A 20,326-nucleotide genomic window follows, 5' to 3' on the forward strand; every position below is an offset into this window, starting at 1 on the left:
CAAGCCTCTAGGCCTGAGTCTTGTTTTTAAGCATCTGGTTTGTTTTTGTTGCTATGAACATGAATGATACTGTATCTCTAACTGTGTTTTGTTGTTGTTGTTGAGGGGAGGTGTGCTTTTACTTTTCTAACCAATATGTTTACCTGAGAGATAAAAAAAAAAAACAAGTGGAAATATATGGACTCTTTTGACTAATAATTATGCATTTAGAAATACCTACTCAGAGCAACGTCCTGGCAACCACTCAGAACACCTTTGCAATTTGATTATGATTCTGAAATGTGGTCTCTTTCTGATTTGATCATTTAAATACTGTTCATAATTAAATTCAGAAGCATACTGATGAACATAATCTGGAAGGACAGTCAACACCTCAGAGTTGATGAGGGATCTGGACGTGTGCAGCTGAAAATATATCAATAATTGTATTTTTGATCTGAAGTTAAAGTGTAAAATGCTGATTGATTATAACATGAGGACCCCAAGTGCTTTTTGATTTTTTTTAATCGCAAGCCAAAAAAACCTTAAACAATTAATGGAAAAAAAAATGCATTCAACAATGTTGGTGCCATTGAGCCATTAGCAGCTAATTCTATTAAAGTTCATTTCCACATACCTGTATCTTTAATATTTTCCAGTCTGAATGCATTATGCATGATCACTGTGTATACAGTGCACCCTTAAGAGTTATTCGGAGCAGATCATAAGTTTGAACACAATAAAAGCTGTCCTGAAGTTAAGAGTAACTGCATATTATGAGGTTTTACTGCCTCATACTTCGTCCACATTAACACACAATTTTGAACACATTTCTTTTGTATGTGTAGACATGCACGTTCTGTCCATGTTAAGGCATCCGTTTTCACTGTATTTCTTTAGTATATGTCAAGACGTACAGTTTTACCGCATAAAGACGACAAATTTGAATATGTCTCTCAATGCACACATTCTGGCCGCACTTGAATGTGTAATACATTTTAAAGCAGTTTACCTCTAGATTTACCCACATATTAATCTTTTCTTTAATTTTAATTTTTAACTCTGTTTTTTTTAATAGAGTAAATTCATTTCTGTCATGACAACTCTGACAGTTTAACATGGTAATATGTTATTGGCAATGGCAATGTCAATGTGTTTGGTCTTGGCGGAATGGATCTGCTACACTGCTGCTGTGGCAGAGCAAGAACCGAGACTTGCTACTGCCAAAACATCCACAGAAATGCTGCTGTGAGCATGTAAGAAGTACTTCTGCTTCACATATAACATATATGAAATAACCCCCATGTATAACATGCATGAAATTACCCCTTAGCAGATCTATACAGGTGGAGCTGGGGAAGGTGGAGGGATTCTGAAGTGCGCTGCCACTGCTACAGAGTTATAAAAAAATTCACCCCCCTCACAGTTGTCATGAAGAGCAAAATTAGCTATATAGACCAAAATCATTTTTTGAACCAGGCTGTAAACATGTTTTTTTCTGCTGTAAAGTTGGGCATTTTAACATGGGGAGTCTATGGGATTGACTCCCTTTTGGAGCCAGCCTCTAGCGGCCAGTTGACGAATTACAGTTTAAGTCACTTCCTTGTTGGCTTCACGAGAGAGAGCGGGAGGTTGCCGCTCGGTTAGAACCTATCGGCCTGCACCATCTAGAGTTTCATGACAGAACTTTGTATTAATGTTACAATGCAAATTAAGACTTTTCTGCTTGGGAATGAAAATTGAACTAAACAACTACAAAGAACATGATAAATCATGACATAAGACTGACATCACACAAAATGAATCGATGCATTATACCTCATGAACAAATATAATGTTTGCATATATGCACACAAGCGTACCATTACGACATCCTTCATGAATAAACATGATTTCTAATGTTTGTATACATATACACCAAGGTACCATAATGCCACATATGCAAATATAGTCTCAAATACAGCGATTTTATTGGCTGCTGTGCATGTTTTTGCATTAACACAGACAAACAGTGTTTGCTGATAGTCAAATTTCACGCATTCCACAAAGACTTTTGACTGCGTCTGCCATACGGTTGAGCTTCTGCTGATCAATGTAAATATGTGAATAAAAGTCTAAATTAAATCTGTTCAGTATATAAAGCAATCGAGTCTCTTCAGAGAATTTGGACTAAACTGCTCAATTCATATGGATTTGTTTTACGATCTCTTCATGAAAGTTTTGAATCATCAAAGTGGTAGTTGTGTAGACTGTCAATGGAGGTACAGAAATCTCATATTTCATGAAAAATGTCTTCATTTGTGTTCTGAAGATGAACGAAAGTCTTACGGATTTGGAATGATGTGAGGGTGAGTAAATGATGACAGGTTTTTCATTTTTGGGTGAGCTGTAGCTTTAAGGCCTTCAGTGAGGGAAAAAAGTCCTCAACTTCTTAATGTTTTCCATAAAAACTTTATAATGTTTGCCTTAAGGCTGGATTAAGGAATATGGAGGGTGGGAAAAAAGCATAAAATCGATCGTTAGGAGCGCATCTCAAGGGTCTAGGAAAGAAAAGCCCGAATCGCTTCAGATGTTTCCAGTTCATTTCCATATTAGGAATTTTTTTTTTTTTTTTTGCATAACACGGAATTGTTCAACAAGAACATAAATGTTTTTGTAAGTTTATTATGGGGTATACTTAGGGTGACCAGATGTCCCAGTTTATCTAGAACATTCTCAGTTTTACAAGGTCTGTTTTGACTGATTCATTCCAGAATGAAATAATGCATGGATAGTGTGTAGCATTGCAATGTTGAGCAGTTGCGTTCACATACTTGCAATAGTCTGTTTTGGTCTAAATGTAAATTTAGATATAAATCTAGAGGGAAAAAAAAATAAATAAATAATAATAATATATATATATATATATATATATATATATATATTATTTGCAGTCCGTTCTGTCCAAAATTAGAATAAACTGAATAAAACAAAATAGTTATGTACTACTATACATTTTGTTAAGATTCTCCAATTAACTTTTGTTTTTATATTTTCAGTTTTTATTTTAATTAAATTTTAATTTTTAAATAATTTTGTCATATACTTTTGTAATTTTTATTTGTATTTTCAAAAATTGTTTTGGTTTATTTATTTATTTATTTATTTTTTATTTCCACTTAATATTAGTGCTTTTCTAATTTGTTTAGTTATAAGTTTTGCATTTAATAGTTTATATTTAATTTTATTTCAGCTTTATTTCAATTACCAATTTGTATAATAGTTTTAGTTAACAATATTAATTGTGCCAGGAAGAAAGTAAAATGAAAAACTCTTTTGTTTTCCCGCTGTTTTAGAACTATGTTACTCCCGTCACATTTTCACCCCCCATGAAGATTTCACAGGAACACCCTCCACCCTCCTGTCCGTCCCGGTTTGAGTCTTCAAAAATCTGCTCACCCTACAGATATCTGATACCCTCTCTGCGACGAGGCCTGTTTGACACAATCCCCTGGTTCTTTTCATTCAGAGGGGATGAAGCGGTGAGTGGAGTGACAGTAATATATGCGGCGGTCAGAGTTGTCATCTTAATAGGACTGTCAGCGTGATGTCATCTCAGGGCCGAGGGTGACAAGCGCGACAGGAGATGCACATTGTGGCAGAAAACAACTCAGATGTCCACAATGTCACCTTGTTGTTTCAATGTCTAAACGTTCACAGAAGCAATAAATGAACTTCAGAAGCTCCTGCCTCTAATATTGCGGATTCTCAAGACACTGGACAATACAATTCACACCTGTCATTAATTTTGAAAATAGCAGCATGTCTAGGAAATTAACTAGAGATGATCACTAGAATGTTGTAAACATAAATGTTTAAACAATTTTAGATAATTGTGGCTATATTTTTGTGTTTTTATGTTAGGCTATAGCCTAATAATAATATGTATTTTATGAAGAAACATGTTTGGGGTTTTTAGATAGCCTAATATTTCTCATTTTGAGTAGGTCCAGCTGTAGCAACAGCTAAAAATGGCTCCTCAGTTTAGTGTGTGTGATTATGTGAAAATTATGATTCTTTTCTAAGATTTTCTTCAATAGATGGAGCTGATCTGTAGTTAAAGTTAATTTATTCATTGAAGTCAAAGCTAGATTTGTCAAATATTTATGAAATAGTTGTCATGACAATACACAGTTGCACATTTTGTGAGAAAATGCAAGAAGCACGAGGTGGGTGAAATCCTGTAAACAATTAACAGATTAATCCAAATTAATTCCTATGCTACTTGAACTTTTTATTTTCTGTATCCTGTTTTGTCTGAGTGCTTTCTCAGTGATTGGCTAATTGTAAGAACGAGTCGGATCAACCCAGATGAATTGGGTCATGCCCAATTTGCATGCATATTGATTTTGATTCACACAAACCACAATGGCCTCTGGGTAATTTGCATCACCTACACACCAAATTACCCTGATTCAATCTGACTGGAGTTGCAGTGGAGCTCATGGGGAAAAGCCCAAAGAGTCTCACACAGAAAACTTTTAAAGTAATTTTTACTGAGTAAAGTGTGAGCTTTTCTGAGGACAAACAACTAGCACATAGAGCAGAGCTGGGAAAGCGTCCTGCTGCCATCTGCTGGATAGGAGGAGCACATGCAGGTAAGGAAAAGCTTATAAATGCTGACAAAATTTAGTTTTAAATTCATGCATGAAAAGTGCGTCACTATGGGTTCACTAAACCAACAAATCTGCATATACACAACTATTACTATCCAAGTAAAATGAGTTATGTTAGAGGAAGCGGGTGAACAGCCTCATTTTCATTAGAGAGTGCAGTGTATCTGAAATATAAACGGCGATTTTTATTATATAAAACTTATTTATGATACATTTTTTAATTCCCAAGCACTACTGATTCAGATCCTGAAAATATGAAAACAGCAATACAGTGACTCTTTTTTTGGTGTAAAATAAGAGATGTTGTGGTCTCCTATAGGGCCAAACCTTCCTTCATACCAGCGTTTCTCAATATATATATAAGAGTCATTCTATATGTAGGGGTAGGCCTACATTTCATTTCAGCCAAAAAGTCAGAAAATCAGTATTCTTTTTTTGATAAATAAATTAGGTGGTTGAATAATATATCCTCTTAATGTGCTAAATTAATTGTTTGGCAAGCTTAAGCTCTAATGACTTTTTAAATATGTTAATGAAAATTAACATTTGATTCATTATTTTGTCAACTGTGTTATGGACAAATGTTGTGTCAAATGAAACATGAATGAAGTCCCACATGTTTGATTACACATTCGTTTGAAGGTTTTTGAGTCTATTGTCAATCATGAGGAATTCTGAATGCTTTTTAACCCTTGACAATGTGTATATAATAATATGGATACGGAGTTCATAGAAAGTGTGGCTATGATTAGATCAGTTAAGTTTATCCATTGTTTTCCATGGTTTTAGGCAATTCCTATATAATTTCTGTGTAATGACAATAGTGATGGGTAACAGAGTTGACATTTAGGCCATTTTAGGGCCTTGTGCAAACTGCTGACCTTGGACTAGTTAGTACATGACCTTGATTAACTTTTGTTTTTATATTCTTTCTCTACATATTTATAAATGTAACGTGACGCAAGTTCACCAAAACATGTTGACAACACAGTTGACAGGTCAATTAATCTACTCTATGTGCAGACAATAATCTAGATAAAATATTGAAGAGAAGTTATGACTTTCCACACTGTCTTCAAATTTCCCTCCAAAAAAGGAAAATACATCAGGTGATGTTGGACATGTGACTTTGGAACAAACCATTGCTGATTTATAGGGGGTTTTATAGGGAGTAACACAGTTGACACTGATTTCTCAGACATACACAAAATGGATGATTTAATGTAAATGCACGAGCAAAATATTTTTTAAAACACCTTTCTCATAATTTAATGATTATTTTGGACAAATATTTATAAGAAATATATACAGAAACATGCATTTTAGAGCTAATCTGAAGAGCAAAACCTCACATTTACCAAATCGGACAGCACAAAAACAGCAAATTCCAGTATAGAATATGCCATTTTTGCAAGATAAAAGATGGATATCTGTTGGATTTTTGTATTAAATGAATTAGAAATGTCCCCTGATATAAAAGTGATCGTTTGAAGTGAAAAGTTATTGAAAAATTAGTAAAATTCCAGTCCATGGACATGACATGTACCCCTAATTATAGAATGACTCTTAAAAACAGCCAGCAAATCAAACACTGACTTTCTATCGGGAATTCTCTGGGTGCAGTCTTGCATTTTGGCTTTGGTGTTTTTAACCAAAGATCTAGACATAGACAAGACACGTACAGTGTGTCATTTCTGTGCCACTTGCAGGATTTACTATTACTGGTATAGGCTACAGAAAAATACCATATGAATTGTGAAGAAAAGCTGATGGTGCTTGTTACAGCACAGTATTCAGTGGATTTCAGGGCAGAGCTTAACTAAAAATACTTTTGAGGGTACTTAATGTACATCTCTTTAAAAAGCAAACACTATTTATTGTTTACTTTTTACAATTTTTGGCATTATGAAGAACCTAAAATCCATGGAAATTTTTCATTGCACAAAAGGTTCTTGACAGTGGAAAATGATTCTTCAGATTATTATAATATTCTTCACACACTCTTAAAAGTTCTAAAGGTTCATTATTGGCATTGATGGTTCCATGAAGAGCCTACAACTTTTTGTGGAAACTTTCCATTCAACAAAATGTTATTTATAGTGGAAAAGGGTTCTTTTATATCATTTAAATGTTCTTCACACTAACAAAAACATACAGTAGTCAACATTTGAAGTGGATCAAAACCTTTCATCAAAGTTGTCCCAAAACCCAAACAATAACCGTTCTTGTCTTAGGACAACTTTGATGAACTTTTTTGATCCACTTCAAATGTTGACTACTGTAGTTCAAGAGGTGTTAACCAAACCAAAACTGGAACCAAAAATGGTTGTTCTATTGCATCGCCCCTTTTGAAACCTATATATTAAAGAGTGTAGCTTTAAATCCCTGCTCCCTTATAGCTGAGTAAGTGGTCAAACGCTTTTACCTAAAGTGCCACACAGTAAACCTAATATAATGAACATCCCTATGTAGTCAAGAGACCTTCATAAAAATGGAGGCTGAGTTCAGGATGAAATGCAGGATCCAGGATTTGTTTGAGAAGATGTCCGGGCCTCATTTGCTTTGCTTGCTTGAAGTTAAATTGGACTTTGGTGACCAGGCTGAGAAGTTTATCTGCTGCTTACTGCCAGAGTCTCCACCAAACTGCTCATCTTGGTCTCAATTGGCTCACAGGAGATGCTGGATGAAGATGCAGTTGGAACCAGTTTTGTTCTGGATTATTTTGTGACTTTGGGATTGAGTATTGAGGAAGAGGAACACTGGATTTGGAAGACACGCTCTGGATTGGACAAGCGAGTCGACTGAAACTTCAGAGTCGCAGTGGAAGAGGAATCTACAACAGGATAAGCCAAAAATGTTGGAAAAACTACCAAATTTGACGACCAGCCTTGATACTGCAAGAACTGTAACTCATCTGATGGAATTGCTGGTGTCCAGGATATTTATATTCCAAATGCGTGTATCAGACAAATGTTATTGAACTGGAATCAAAACCACCTGAATTAAACGTTCACAGCATGTATGTATACAATTCACCCCCTTTATTGGAAATATACTAGTACCTGGACTTTAAAAATTGATCAGTGCCTCAATGTTAATGCATTACGCCGCTGAATCCGTTTGGTTTACTGAACGTCTGCCAGTTAGTTTACTGACTGCAGCTACCCTGTGGTACTTCAGGATTGTTAGAATGTCCACTGTAGTCCATCGTTTTGGATACAACAGGCAGTCACAATTATATAATTACAAGAAAAAAAAACGCAACTCAAAATTGTGCAATTCAATAGGTTCTTAGAAATAAAAACATTGAGCATTTTGAGAGAAGGTACAAGACAGACCACTGACTAAATGTCAAGTTAATTTGTTAATAACACTACGTACATTAAAAAGACCACTATTTAAACATGATTCTCCGTTAAAATAAACTTCAAACTGGTAGTAGGATTTATCAGAGGCTGTACAATGTACAAATTAGTTTGTCATGGCAGGCACACCTAAATGATGCAGACATGCTGGGTTTCTTTCTGCCCACAAAACACTGAAAGATCTCCAAGTCATGTTTTGAAGCAAACGCCCTTACCGAGTCTTTTATGTCTGACAGCAGGTATCATTTAAATCTGCCCACAAACACACACCTTTAGTCTTCAGAGTACATGTGACAACACAAAACTGCACTGCATCACTGACATAATCAGGCGGTTAGTTTGCTCATGACTTCCAGTAAGATTACAATAAAAATTGCAGGGAAAGATTCCTGGACATGTCTGAGAAGTAATTTCTTTCTCTTTTTTGTTTTTTAATTGATAATTACCAGGCCCACAGAAATCGTGCAGGATTCAAATGGTCACAGATTTACACATGGAAGCTTGTTTCCACCTTGGGATAAAAAATAAAGGTAAAGTCAACTTTTTATCTCACATTGTTTTTTTTGCCCTTGCAATTCGGAGATTTCACAATTCAGACTTCTTTCTAAAAAAAAATTCAGAGGGGGAAAAACTGTGAGATATAAACTTGCAATTCAGAGGGAAAAATCAAGAATTGTGCACTGTAATATCAGAATTCTAAAGGAAAAAACTCAGAATTGCATGAGGCTATTGCGAAATACACTAGTCAACATTTGAAGTGGATCAAAACCTTTCATCAAAGTTGTCCTAAAACCAAAATGTGTTCTTGTCTTTTTGATCCACTTCAAATGTTGACTACTGTATAAACCTGGAATTGCCACACCAGGAAAAATCAGAATTCTAAATGTAATTTTTTTTTTTTTCAGTAATGTGAGATATAAGCCCAGAATTGCAATATAAACTTACAATTTTTTTACCTTCCAGATGTCCAAGACTATATTTCTCAGTTGTGAGAAAAGTCAGAATTGTGAGATATCTCAGATTTCTGACCCTTTTTGTTGCAATCTCGAGAAAAGATCAAATTACCTTTTTTATTTTGTGGTGGAAACAGGCTTACATACACCCACATATAAACTTACAATTTTTTTACCTTCCAGATGTCCAAGACTATATTTTTCAATTCTGAGTTTATATTTCTCAGTTGTGAGAAAAGTCAGAATTGTGAGATATAATCTCAGATTTCTGACCCTTTTTGTTGCAATCTCGAGAAAAGATCAAATTACCTTTTTTATTTTGTGGTGGAAACAGGCTTACATACACCCACATCCCCCCCAATCCCATCCATGCTTTTTTTTAAATTAAATACTTTTGCTAATTTTTTTTTTTATATGCACAGCTACCAATAAACTTGTAGTCCACTGAACATGTTTCAGAATTTGAATCCTCAGAATTCAGTAGATTTTGTCCCAGAAAATGCACAGTCCATCTGGGCCTGGCAATAAATGTATATGCATAACACAGAGATGAGAATATAGTCCCAATTAATAATAATGATAATAATCATTCATACAGCAAGCTGAACATGTTTTACCGACTGCCTTCCTTGATTTGTTCTTTATCCCAAAGACGATATCGATTCACCAAGCCATTTGTAAGATCCCTTCTGCCAAAGAGCTGGATGACTTTGAGTCATGCTCATGAAAGCCCAATATTTTCAATATCATCATGGCCATACTGCAATATGTGGTGTATTGAGGACACAGCAGGTGCATTGAGGAATGCTTGACTAGAATATGAAGCTACTGCATCCAAACTACAACCCAAAACCAACTTAGACCGGCTGCTGATGGAGCGGGTGGGGGATCTGGTTTTTCTTAAACAGTTTTTAAACTCTTTCTCCGATTCAATTTTGAGTCATAAACAGGCCTACACGAAATCTGCATGCAGATTTCCACAGAACTGTAATGCATTCATGAAGTTTATTAGTTTGCTAATTTGATTTGATTATGCTTACAGTTACCACTAAGGATAGCTTCGTTTAACACACTGTTTTAATCAATTTTCGCAGAAAACGTCTGCAGATTGCGCCTGGGCCTGGTTATAAGGTAATCAGTTCCACAAACTAAACGCATACAAACACACTCAATATTTCACTCTCTCGTGCGCTTTCATCCGGGTTTGTTCTCCTGCAGAGTTGAGTTAAAATGTGTATTTAGCATTTGTAGTGATACATGCATCCAGTAGACTGCTGATTTACACATTTTTTTTCTTAAAAATAAAAAGTAAAAAAAAGTATTAGAAACACAACTATACAGAGTCTTTAGCTAATCCAAGGAGCGAGGTTTGGAAGGAGGAGCCCCATGTCCAGATGTGATGCGGTTGGTTAGGAGGTGAGGACCGTCGCTGTTTAGTTGCTACAGCAGGGACCTTTCGCAGGCTGTGCCGTTTCTGTTAGATCCACACCTCTGTTGCGTCCTGTGTTGGCACCTACAGGCTGGGGCTCATTCTTGGGTAGTTTCTTTGCTAAGGTGCAAAAACACACAACAGAGCCATTTTTGTAAATATAAGCAATGATGTTTCATTATGTTTGCAAGTTAAAGGTTATAAGGGTGAACTAAGTTCACCCAAAAATGAAAATTTGTTGAAAGTTTACTCAAGCCATTCAAAATGCAGATGTTTTTTTTTTATTTTTTTTATTGTAACAGATTTAGCAGAAAGATAGCATCACATCAACTGCTCATCAGTTGATCCTCTGCAGTCAATGGGTGCCATCAGAGTGAAGGTCCAAACAGCTGATAAAAACATCATAATCCACAACACTCCAGTCCATAAATTAACATCCTGTGAAGTGAAAAACTGTGCGTTTGTAAGAAACAAATCTATGATCTATCAAGATGTTTTAAATTTAAACTCTCACCAAAATATGAGTCCATAATTCATAATAACACTTCCTCCAGTTAAAAAGTCCATCCCCTGTTGTCCTCTCACATCACAAATATATTTTTTGGTTTAGAACTGTTTCAGACAGTTTTTACTTATAGACAGTGCTTGATCTGTGCATATTTCTCGCCTGATTCAGACATTGGATTTTTCTCCACTGGAGAAAGCAATATTATGGATGGATAGAGGACTCGTGTTTTAGTCAGCAGCAGCAGTCTGTAGTTAAAAAAACATCTTAATGGATTTGTTTCTTACTAACACACATCTTTTTCACAGGATGTTAATTGATGGACTGGAGATGTGTGGATTACTTGTGGATTATTGTGATGTTTTTATCAGCTGTTTGGACTCTCATTCTGACGGCACCCATTCACTGTAGAGGATCCACTGGTGAACAAGTGATGGAATGCTACATTTCTTCAAATCTGTTTAGGCAAGGGAAGTTTATTTATATAGCACATTTCATACACAATGGTAATTCAAAGTGCTTTACATAAAAGGACTTAAAATAATCATAATAAAATAACTACAACAATAAAAATAGAGTTTAAAAAAATTATTGATTTAAAATGAATTATACATAAAATACAGTGCAATAAATTCAGACATAGCACAGTGCTCCTTCAGTAAATGCACAGCTAAACCGATGAGTTTTGAGTCAAGATTTAAATGTGGCTAATGTTTTAGCACATCTGATCTTCCTTAGATGAAGAAACAAACTGAGAAAATTTTCAGCACATTTTATTTTTTGGTGAACCATTCCTTGAACGTGAAATGGCATTCACAACCCAATTTACCTCTAAACTGTGACACATTTTCTTGAGTGAAACCAGATAATTCCAGGTACAAAATTTAGGGTGCTTACATTTTTGTACCTCTAACTTTGATAATAATCAGAAATGTTTCTTGAGCAGCAGATCAGCGTATTAGAATGATTTCTGAAGGATCATGTGACACTGAAGACTGGAGTAATGATGCTGAAAATTCAGCCTTGCATCACAGGAATAAATTACATTTTAAAGTATATTAAAATAGAAAAGTTATTTTACAATATTACTGGTTTTATATGGAAGCATATGGGTAGCAAAATTCATTTTGAAATGTAATATGCAAAATGACAATGCAATATGTAAAATGGCAATGTATTTCTGTATTTAAATTTACATTTTCCCATACATATGTGCAACATTTAGTGCAAAATGAAAATTCAATTATATAATTTACATTTGCCATTTTCTACACTAGTTTTAATATGTAAATTAAAAACATATTTAACGCTTTATAAGTTGCAAAATTAAAATGAAATTGTATTACCCAGATTGATTAGATATGTTTAACATGTCCAAGCAAAAACGGTAGCAAAATTATCATTTAAATTACATTTTTCCTAAATGCATTTAGACTTATGGGTAGGACACTTGAGATTGCATTTTCATCATGATACCGTGTGATAATTGTAGCAAAAATTGTCTTTTATTTTTCTTAAATGCACTGACACTTACACTTAAGATGTTTCAATTGCATTTTCATTAAATACCCCGTGATATTGTAATTTAAGTCAATGTGGATTTGAAAATGCATTCCAAGCCGATCACGCCCCAACCTGTCAATCATTATATCAAGGCGGGGCTAGGCAACAAGAAGCACAATAGGTCAATATTCCCCATTAATAGGGCTGCACGATAAATCGCATGCGATATTTAACGCGCATCTTATCAGTAAAGCCGGTTCTGTAATCAGCGGTAAATCTCCATCACCTGCGGGCTTTCACACTGAGCAGCATTAACTACACAGAGCCGTTGTTCACTGACGAGTTGCGCAAAACCACGTTCATATTCGCGCGATTTTTTGCGCAGCTCGTCAGTGAACAACGGCTCTGTGTAGTTAATGCTGCTCAATGTGAAAGCACGCAGGTGGAGATTTACCGCTGATTACAGAACCGGCTTTCTGACAAGATGCGCATTAAATATCGCATGCGATTTATCGTGCAGCCCTACCCATTAACCAAATGCTTTTCATCTGCCTCAACATCTCTCACTGTTTTACACTCCGATTGATACACATAAGCAAACAGACAGTGCAATTCTACACTTTTACCTATTTGCTACCATACTTTATTCTTCTCCTATAATGGATTGCATGTCCCCGAGCATCTAAGCGTTGTGTCGCACATCTGCACACGCAGAGTGATGCACGTAAGCAAATTCTACACTTATTTACCACCTTACATTATATTTTATTCCTCTCTTTTAATCCATAACAGCGCGAGTTCCTAAATGTCATGCGCCTGCCGCAAAAGCTCTCACTTTTTACAACCACCGGACACCGTGATTGATGCCTGTGATTTTTAATATTAAGTTATCTCACTTTGGCATGTTCTGTGACAGCTGCGTCTAGAGCTGACTAGTGAAGTGTCATCTGGGGCAGGCAGGAGTAGCAGCGTTTTCTGTATGGTCACGGAAATCAACCGGAGTGTAAGCAGACTGAGAGATCTTAAGGCATGCGCGACGCTTAGGTGCCACGGAACGTGCGTTCTATTATGGGTTAGAAGAGAGGAAGGCAACACCGTGTCTACACTGGACGCGACAGTATTGAACCAATTATAATCAGCGATTATAGCAAAAATAAAAATGTGTTCTTTCATAAACACTAAAAATCATACCAATTCTAAACTTCTGAATGGCAGTGTAGAACTATTTACCAAAAAAGTAGTGAGACAAAATGGTTGATAAACTTACCAATGGCCATAAAAATCTCATTCACGTTCATTGAAGTCTTTGCTGATGTTTCCATAAAGAGCAAACTGTTGTCATCTGCATATGACTGTGCATCCTATGAACCCAAAAAAAAAGAAGTCAGGGTTTCAGACTCTAAATAGACAGTTCCAAGCTACTGAAAGTCTGCATGCATGTTTGCTTGTTTATAAACAGTTCCACATCTCATTTGTAAAGCCAACAGGAAGTGTCTGCTCCTCTGTGGCTGTTCAAACATCGCAAACCTGACAGTCCAGCGCTCTCTTGTTGGCAAGGTCTGCCTTGTTTCCAGCCAAAGCTATTACAATATTTGGACTGGCTTGTCTCTGAAGCTCTTTCACCCAGTTTTTCGCACGTGCAAATGATTCCTGAAAGAAAAAACAAACAAACATGCATTTCTGTAAAGCATTTTCTTGATTCAGAGCTTTCTCGTTTGTGCTTAAAGGGAACATATCATGCATTTTTGATAGTTATTTTTCTCACAGATCCAGTTTTTCACCCTCTCGCTGAATTGCAGTATTAAATAGGATGTTTTTTGTATTCATATAAAAACCTCTTTCGCATGTGAAACGAGTAACGCCACTTTGCCACATTCACACTCAGGTTGCAGGTTTGCTGAAAGGATTTTAGACCGAGTCATTTTGCAGCTTAGTTTCAATAAATGCTCTTTTTGGACTTGGGAGGAAGTTCAATCTCAATTTAATTGAACTGAAATGAATCGACACAAACTAAACAACAACACTGTTGTCTTCTGTAGAGCTGTTTCTGTAGATCTTTACAGAGTTATTGTGCTGAATCTGAACCAACACAGAACTGACTAAAACTGAATGATGAGACTAGCAAAATTAGAATTTTTCTCATATTTGAAGACACCTGCATCATGTTATTTTCCCATTTATTACTGTATTATATCTGTATTGTATAAAATGCTTTATAAATAAATGTGACTTAACTTGACTCAAAAAATCTGATTTGTCAATTAAGCTGCAGAGTAAACAAAGCGGGTTAGGACTCACTTCATTTGTAATGTCATACACCACTATTGCCGCCTGCGCTCCTCTGTAATACATTGGGGCCAGACTGTGGTAACGCTCCTGGCCAGCTGTGTCCCAGATCTCAAACTTGACTGTTGTGTCATCCAAGCATACTGTCTGAGTCAAGAAGGCAGCTAGTGGAGAGAGGACAGAGACTGGTCAGATCTTGCCGTCAGTATCTGGTAATTGCTTGTAATTAGGGCTGGGCAGTATGACTGCATATACCAATGGTAGAAATATTTTGGCCGATTGAGATGTTAAAGGGTGTTGATAACTTAAACTCTTTGTGCCTGTTTACTGTTGTCATTGTGTATATTGACTTACGACTATTACAATGACAAATGTGGCTCTTCAAATCTGAATTTACAGTTAATTATCTATTTTACAATATTAGTTGGTTATTTTATTTATTTAACTGGTTATCATAGTTAACCATTGGCTCATCATGAGTTTTTAATATACACAACTTACTTCATTTTTCTGGCAAAAGAACTAGTTCTATCATATTGCTACTATAATATACAATTTTGGTCATCCTGCCCATCCACAAGTGAGATTACAGCAAAAATAATTAGTTATATTGTGTTATACAATTACTGTAATATAAGATTTTGGTCATTTTGCCCATCCGTACAGCAAAAATAACTAGTACTGTTAAGACTAGTACCATTACCATAACACACGATTTTGGCCGTACTGCCTATCCATATATCAAATTAAATAAACATTTGATAAAGCACGACTTTTTGTCAAAACAAATCACAGCAGGCTTTGATTAGCTAATATTGTGTTTACTGTACAAATCAGAGTGATAATAAAATCACTCAATTATTCATATGGAAAATGATGGGTCTTTTTTTTCTTTTCATTTTTCCAGCAAAAAAAAAAAAAAAGTTATATTATACTAGTGATATATACCATTACTGTAATATATGATTTTGGTCAAACTGCCCATGCATAAGTTCATTAGCATCACATCAGATATGGGTTATAATAAGCAGGCAATATAATGTATGTCTTACCTCCTATTGTGCTCTCCTGAAACTCGTGAAACTGTCCTTTTACAAAGCGAAGGACTAGACTTGACTTCCCCACAGCGGACTCTCCCAGGAGCACTAGTTTGAATTGACAGATTTTGTTGCCGGTGTTCGGCCCGTTAGGTCTCGCTGCTCCACCTCTTCCTGCCATGACCTTAAGCCCCAATACACTAGACTTGACTTCCCCACAGCGGACTCTCCCAGGAGCACTAGTTTAAACTGACAGATTTTGTTGCCGGCGTTTGGCCCGTTAGGTCTCGTTGCTCCACCTCTTCCTGCCATGACCCTAAGCCCCAATCTCCTGTACTGAAGTCAAGAGGTGCTTCTCAAACGGTCACTCCCAGATCTGCGGGAACAAACATTAATAATCTAGTACCGCTCGTAAGTTAACACTATAACGTAATGTAATATATCGGGGTGTCTTGGTTAGCCAAACAGAAACTGAGGATAACAAGAGTTGCACAATATACGTTGTTGGCCAATTAGTAACAATATGCCATTTTCTATATTCTGTAATAAGCATAATCCTACAAGTTGAGATCCAGATCTTCAGTTCATATATAGTAATACATGAGACTGTAACACTGATATAGTAAGAACATCTATTGTGTAGTTTGTCATGCCATCAATTACATCCATACCAATGTGGTCACATGACTAAATCATAGACAACAGACATTGTTTAGGAACTGCCACTGTGTTAAGCCTTAAATATCCTTTGTGCTTTGACCCAAAAACCCAGTGACATCAGTCTTTTGTCCTTAAACACCACAAACAAAAACGAAAGCCATGATGGGAATGGAATACTAGCTTGTTATATACTGATTACTGTATATTATGGAAGGCCATTTCTGCTACATGAGAAAAACATCATAATTAGATAATGAATCATAATTATGAGATAGAAAGACAGAATTAAGACAAAACATGAAATTGACATGAAACAAAAAATGAAATTGACAGTCAATTATGAAATTTTAAAAATGAAGTTATGACCATATCATAATTATGAAATTAAAAAATGACACAAAATGTCAAAACTATGACCGTCATAATTGAGAGTCATAATTGATGAAGTCGAAATACGTTTACGACAAAACGAGTCATTTACGACAAAAATTCAACTTTTCATGTCATTGTATCTCATTTCGAAATTAATGTTATAAATTTGACTTATCTATTATTTATGATTTAGCAATACATGTTTTCTTCCTATGTGGTAGAAATGGGCTTCCATCGTATATATTGTTTACTGCCAACTGATTTTAGTAGTAATGTAACTTAAGGAAACAATAAGAAAAAGCCCATTAACAATAACTACAGAAAAAAGTTAAGAATATTTATTAGTAGGCAAAAATGTGCAGTAAGTGTTCAGAGCAAGAACAAGAACATTTACATCATCGATATCCCAGTGTTTTCTTTTACTTTCTAATTCCTTAATTTGACTTTCTGAGCCTACACACTGAAGTAACGTGGACATGCAAGTTTTTCACTTTTTGGTGTATACTTTTCAGGTGTTTCTGTAGTATTGTAAAGTACTAAAATATAGTCGGTCATTCGGAAGAAAACTTCCATAATGTACACATACCATGTATACAGCAGAAACCGAAAGAATAGTGTGGTGATATGCTATTCAAACACGGCCCAAGCCCCTTTGCCTCTCTGGTTCACCAACTCCCAATGCCTACATTAAATTCTAGACCAGTGTTTCTCAACCAGGGGTCCGTGGACCCCTAGTGGTCCTTGACGTAAGGCCAGGGGGTCCATATAAAGTATGAATTTTTGTATAAATTTTGTATATTTTGACAAAAAATTCCAATATAGCTGATGATATGGCCAAATACTGGACAAGTCAGCTAACTTGAATTATACTTGACTGCATTTGGTCCTCACAAAGACACACAAATGATACATAGATGAGTCAATTTTGTTCTGGGGGTCCTTGAGGATGGTTCTGAATTGGACTGGGGTCCGGTATGCCAAAAGGTTGAGATTCACTGTTCTAGACTATACATACTTTACATACAACCCTGTTATATCTTGTGATATAGAAAGTATGAGACAGAGTGACAGTGCAAAACAGGTCTATTATTGACTTGTGCCGGTATTCGGTAATGCGATATATCACGGTAATGAATATGCACGATATAACAATTGCAATTAATCGCAACATGAAAATTTGATACCGGCATATCCCTAGTCTATTACTGACACTAATGATCAATCAGTGCTCGTGATAGCTCCTAAACACTTTTCGCCTTAAAAGTAACTTATAAGGCGATTGTAAATAGCAATTTATTTACATTTCACATCAGAATTGATAGGATATGCTCAAATTAAATAAACATTATTGATAAAACGTGACTTATTTGACGTTTAGCATAATCTGGCTCTTCAAAACAAACCGCAGCAGGCTTTGATCGGTTAATATAGTGTTCACTGGACAATTTAGTAGCAACTTCAATTTCAGGGGGATAACAAAATAAAATCACTTAATTATTTAACAGTACATGTATTTAATGGCACGATATGAAGCTGGAGCTGCCTGTTAGCTTGTGATGCTAACTGTGCTAATGATATTGTATGTCTCCTTGTCTTTCTCTCGAATACACACACGTAAACACACAGTCAACTCAATGACAATCGTGTTCCCACGGTGTTTTCAGCGGTACTTTAACGGGTCTGTCAGTTTCTCAGATGCTCCGGTTCAAATGGTTCCCAAAAGCTAATGGTGCTAATGGTGCTAATGCTAAGAGAAAAACAGGCCGAGCGCTATGCTCGCGCACACAGCACTGAGCGTGACACCTCATAAATAAACCGTTAAAAAGCAAGACATCGGCAATAACAGTATGGCTTATTTAAAAAAACAAAGCAAAAAAACATTCAAATTAACATAACCGTACAAATGTTTAAAGCCCAGAGACTCGTACCTTTCCCTCGGTTCCTCCCAACTTCCCCTTTTGCATCAAAACTGATGATGACGGATCGGATGACTGGACCTGACGTCAGCCTCGGAGACATATCGGCCAATCAGAACAACGCTTATCACAAATATTTTATTTTCATAACACACAGGATTATAATTTTGTATACAGAGATTGTTATTATTATTATTAGATTGTACATTTAATTTAACCTTTGAAATTCACTAAAGTCATATTACAGTCATGTATTTTATTCATTGTTAGTAGGCCTAGTTAATGAGCCTTTTTAAAACAACGTGTTAAAAAAACGTTTTTTCTTGAAAACAAGACTTATAATTTTTTAACGAGTCTTTTTTTCCCATTAAAGGCGCGTTGGCAACTTAGGTCTTTGTTGCAGGTAGATAATAGACATAGAATAATTTCAGAATATAAAACAAACACGCTTAATTTGGAAATCGACTTTCTGACAGGTGGACAGAGACTTGCGTCATTATCAAGCTGACGCCGCATTTCCTCAGCGCGTTGTCAGGTAACGGAAGGTAAACAAACACTGCTACATGTTTGTGAGGCTTTGTAATTAGTGCTGCTGTTGTAAAGTTGTTTTTTGTTTGGATGGTTAATTGGGTGTAAATAAATCTGCATTAAATATGTGAGTGTGTAGGCATGAGTCTCATTCATCGCGGAATTCATCCACCTTGAGACGCAGAGACACGTTTCCAAACATTCGCGCGGTATGACTAATTCGTTTTCAGAGGAAGTTTTGATCTTGTACATAGATTTCTTGACTATAATTATGCAACAAATATTACGGAATTTTAATGTATAATAATTTCCACTGAAAGGCAGGAAAGCTCATTCCAGTTGGTGACACAACTAAGACTTGTCTGCAAGAAATTACACCAGGAGTGGGTCATCTTCAATTTTCTACTGGGCTACTAACTGTATGTATGTGTATCTGTGTGTGTGTATATATATATATATATATATATGTATATGTGTATATGTGTTGGGTAAGTTACTCTAAAAAAGTAATTAATTGCTAGTTACTTATTACATCTTAATTAAGCAGCAACAGTGTAATTAGATTACTGTACAAACTGTAGTAGTTGTTAAGTTTAAGAATTGGGTAGGATTAAGGATTTAGAATACTTATTATTCTATATTATGTTATTCAACACATTAATATGTTTTTTTTAAGTAATAATAAATAGCCAATATCCTAGTAATATTCATGCTAATAACCAACTAATTAATAGTGAGAATTGGACACTAAAGTGTTACCAATATTCTTATTAACTCACCAAAGTATTTAAAGTGAGAAGGGTACATAAAAAGCATGCATTTTAAGGTTAGACTTAACATTTTTGTTAAATCCACTGTTGTATATATTAATATATATTGTCTGCTAAATGAATAAATAAATAAATAAATATATTGTGTATATATAGTCTATACACAGTATTAAATTAAATTACACAAGAAGTAACTGTAATTAAATTACAGAAAAAATAAGCGTAATCCCTTACTTTACTTTTTCAAAGGAAAAGTAATTCATATTTTGTATTGTAATAACATTTTGCAAGATTACTGGTTTTTTTCCTGTATTTTTGATAAAATAAATGCAGCCTTGATGAGCATAAGAGACTTCTTTAAAAAACAT

The 20,326-nt window shown here is 35.4% G+C and overlaps 2 protein-coding genes across 3 annotated transcripts in view; one reads left to right on the plus strand and one right to left on the minus strand.

Moving 5' to 3' along the window:
• Window positions 1–9,353: 9,353 nt before the first annotated feature.
• On the minus strand, window positions 9,354–18,761 carry LOC107688205 (ras-related protein Rab-5A). Of its 2 annotated transcripts, XM_016485810.1 has the most exons (7): window positions 18,673–18,761; window positions 15,924–16,088; window positions 15,728–15,792; window positions 14,688–14,839; window positions 13,917–14,039; window positions 13,657–13,750; window positions 9,354–10,501 (listed from the first exon to the last, which is right to left on the minus strand). In XM_016485810.1, exons 2-7 carry the CDS (start codon window positions 16,022–16,024, stop codon window positions 10,386–10,388), a joined length of 651 nt encoding a protein of 216 aa, XP_016341296.1. In that variant the 5' UTR covers window positions 16,025–16,088; window positions 18,673–18,761; the 3' UTR covers window positions 9,354–10,385. The 2 variants fall into 2 exon arrangements, with proteins under 2 accessions (XP_016341296.1, XP_016341297.1); XM_016485811.1 differs by lacking the exons at window positions 15,924–16,088; window positions 18,673–18,761 and having other exon boundaries at window positions 15,728–15,911.
• The window catches only part of LOC107688256 (EF-hand domain-containing family member B-like), a 15,490-nt gene continuing 13,435 nt past the window's right edge, over window positions 18,272–20,326 (plus strand). The window contains exons 1-4 of the mRNA XM_016485881.1: window positions 18,272–18,297; window positions 19,137–19,205; window positions 19,328–19,397; window positions 19,509–19,571. Coding sequence (XP_016341367.1) covers window positions 18,272–18,297; window positions 19,137–19,205; window positions 19,328–19,397; window positions 19,509–19,571 — 228 coding nt within the window. The remainder of the gene's footprint in view (window positions 18,298–19,136; window positions 19,206–19,327; window positions 19,398–19,508; window positions 19,572–20,326) is intronic.

The sequence above is a fragment of the Sinocyclocheilus anshuiensis genome, unplaced genomic scaffold (genome assembly GCF_001515605.1).
Source record: "Sinocyclocheilus anshuiensis isolate Anshui unplaced genomic scaffold, SAMN03320099.WGS_v1.1 scaffold1162, whole genome shotgun sequence".
In the NCBI taxonomy this organism is placed as follows: domain Eukaryota; kingdom Metazoa; phylum Chordata; class Actinopteri; order Cypriniformes; family Cyprinidae; genus Sinocyclocheilus; species Sinocyclocheilus anshuiensis.

Bases quoted from the DNA above. Each gene is read 5' to 3' on its own strand.
- LOC107688205 (XM_016485810.1), bottom strand. From the start codon at position 16,024: ATGGCAGGAAGAGGTGGAGCAACGAGACCTAACGGGCCAAACGCCGGC. The intron at 15,793-15,923 runs GTCAAGTCTAGT...CGCTGTGGGGAA, and splicing joins GGAGAGTCCGCTGTGGGGAA to GTCAAGTCTAGTCCTTCGCT. The intron at 14,040-14,687 runs GTGAGTCCTAAC...TTTTTCTTTCAG, and splicing joins TGTATGACATTACAAATGAA to GAATCATTTGCACGTGCGAA.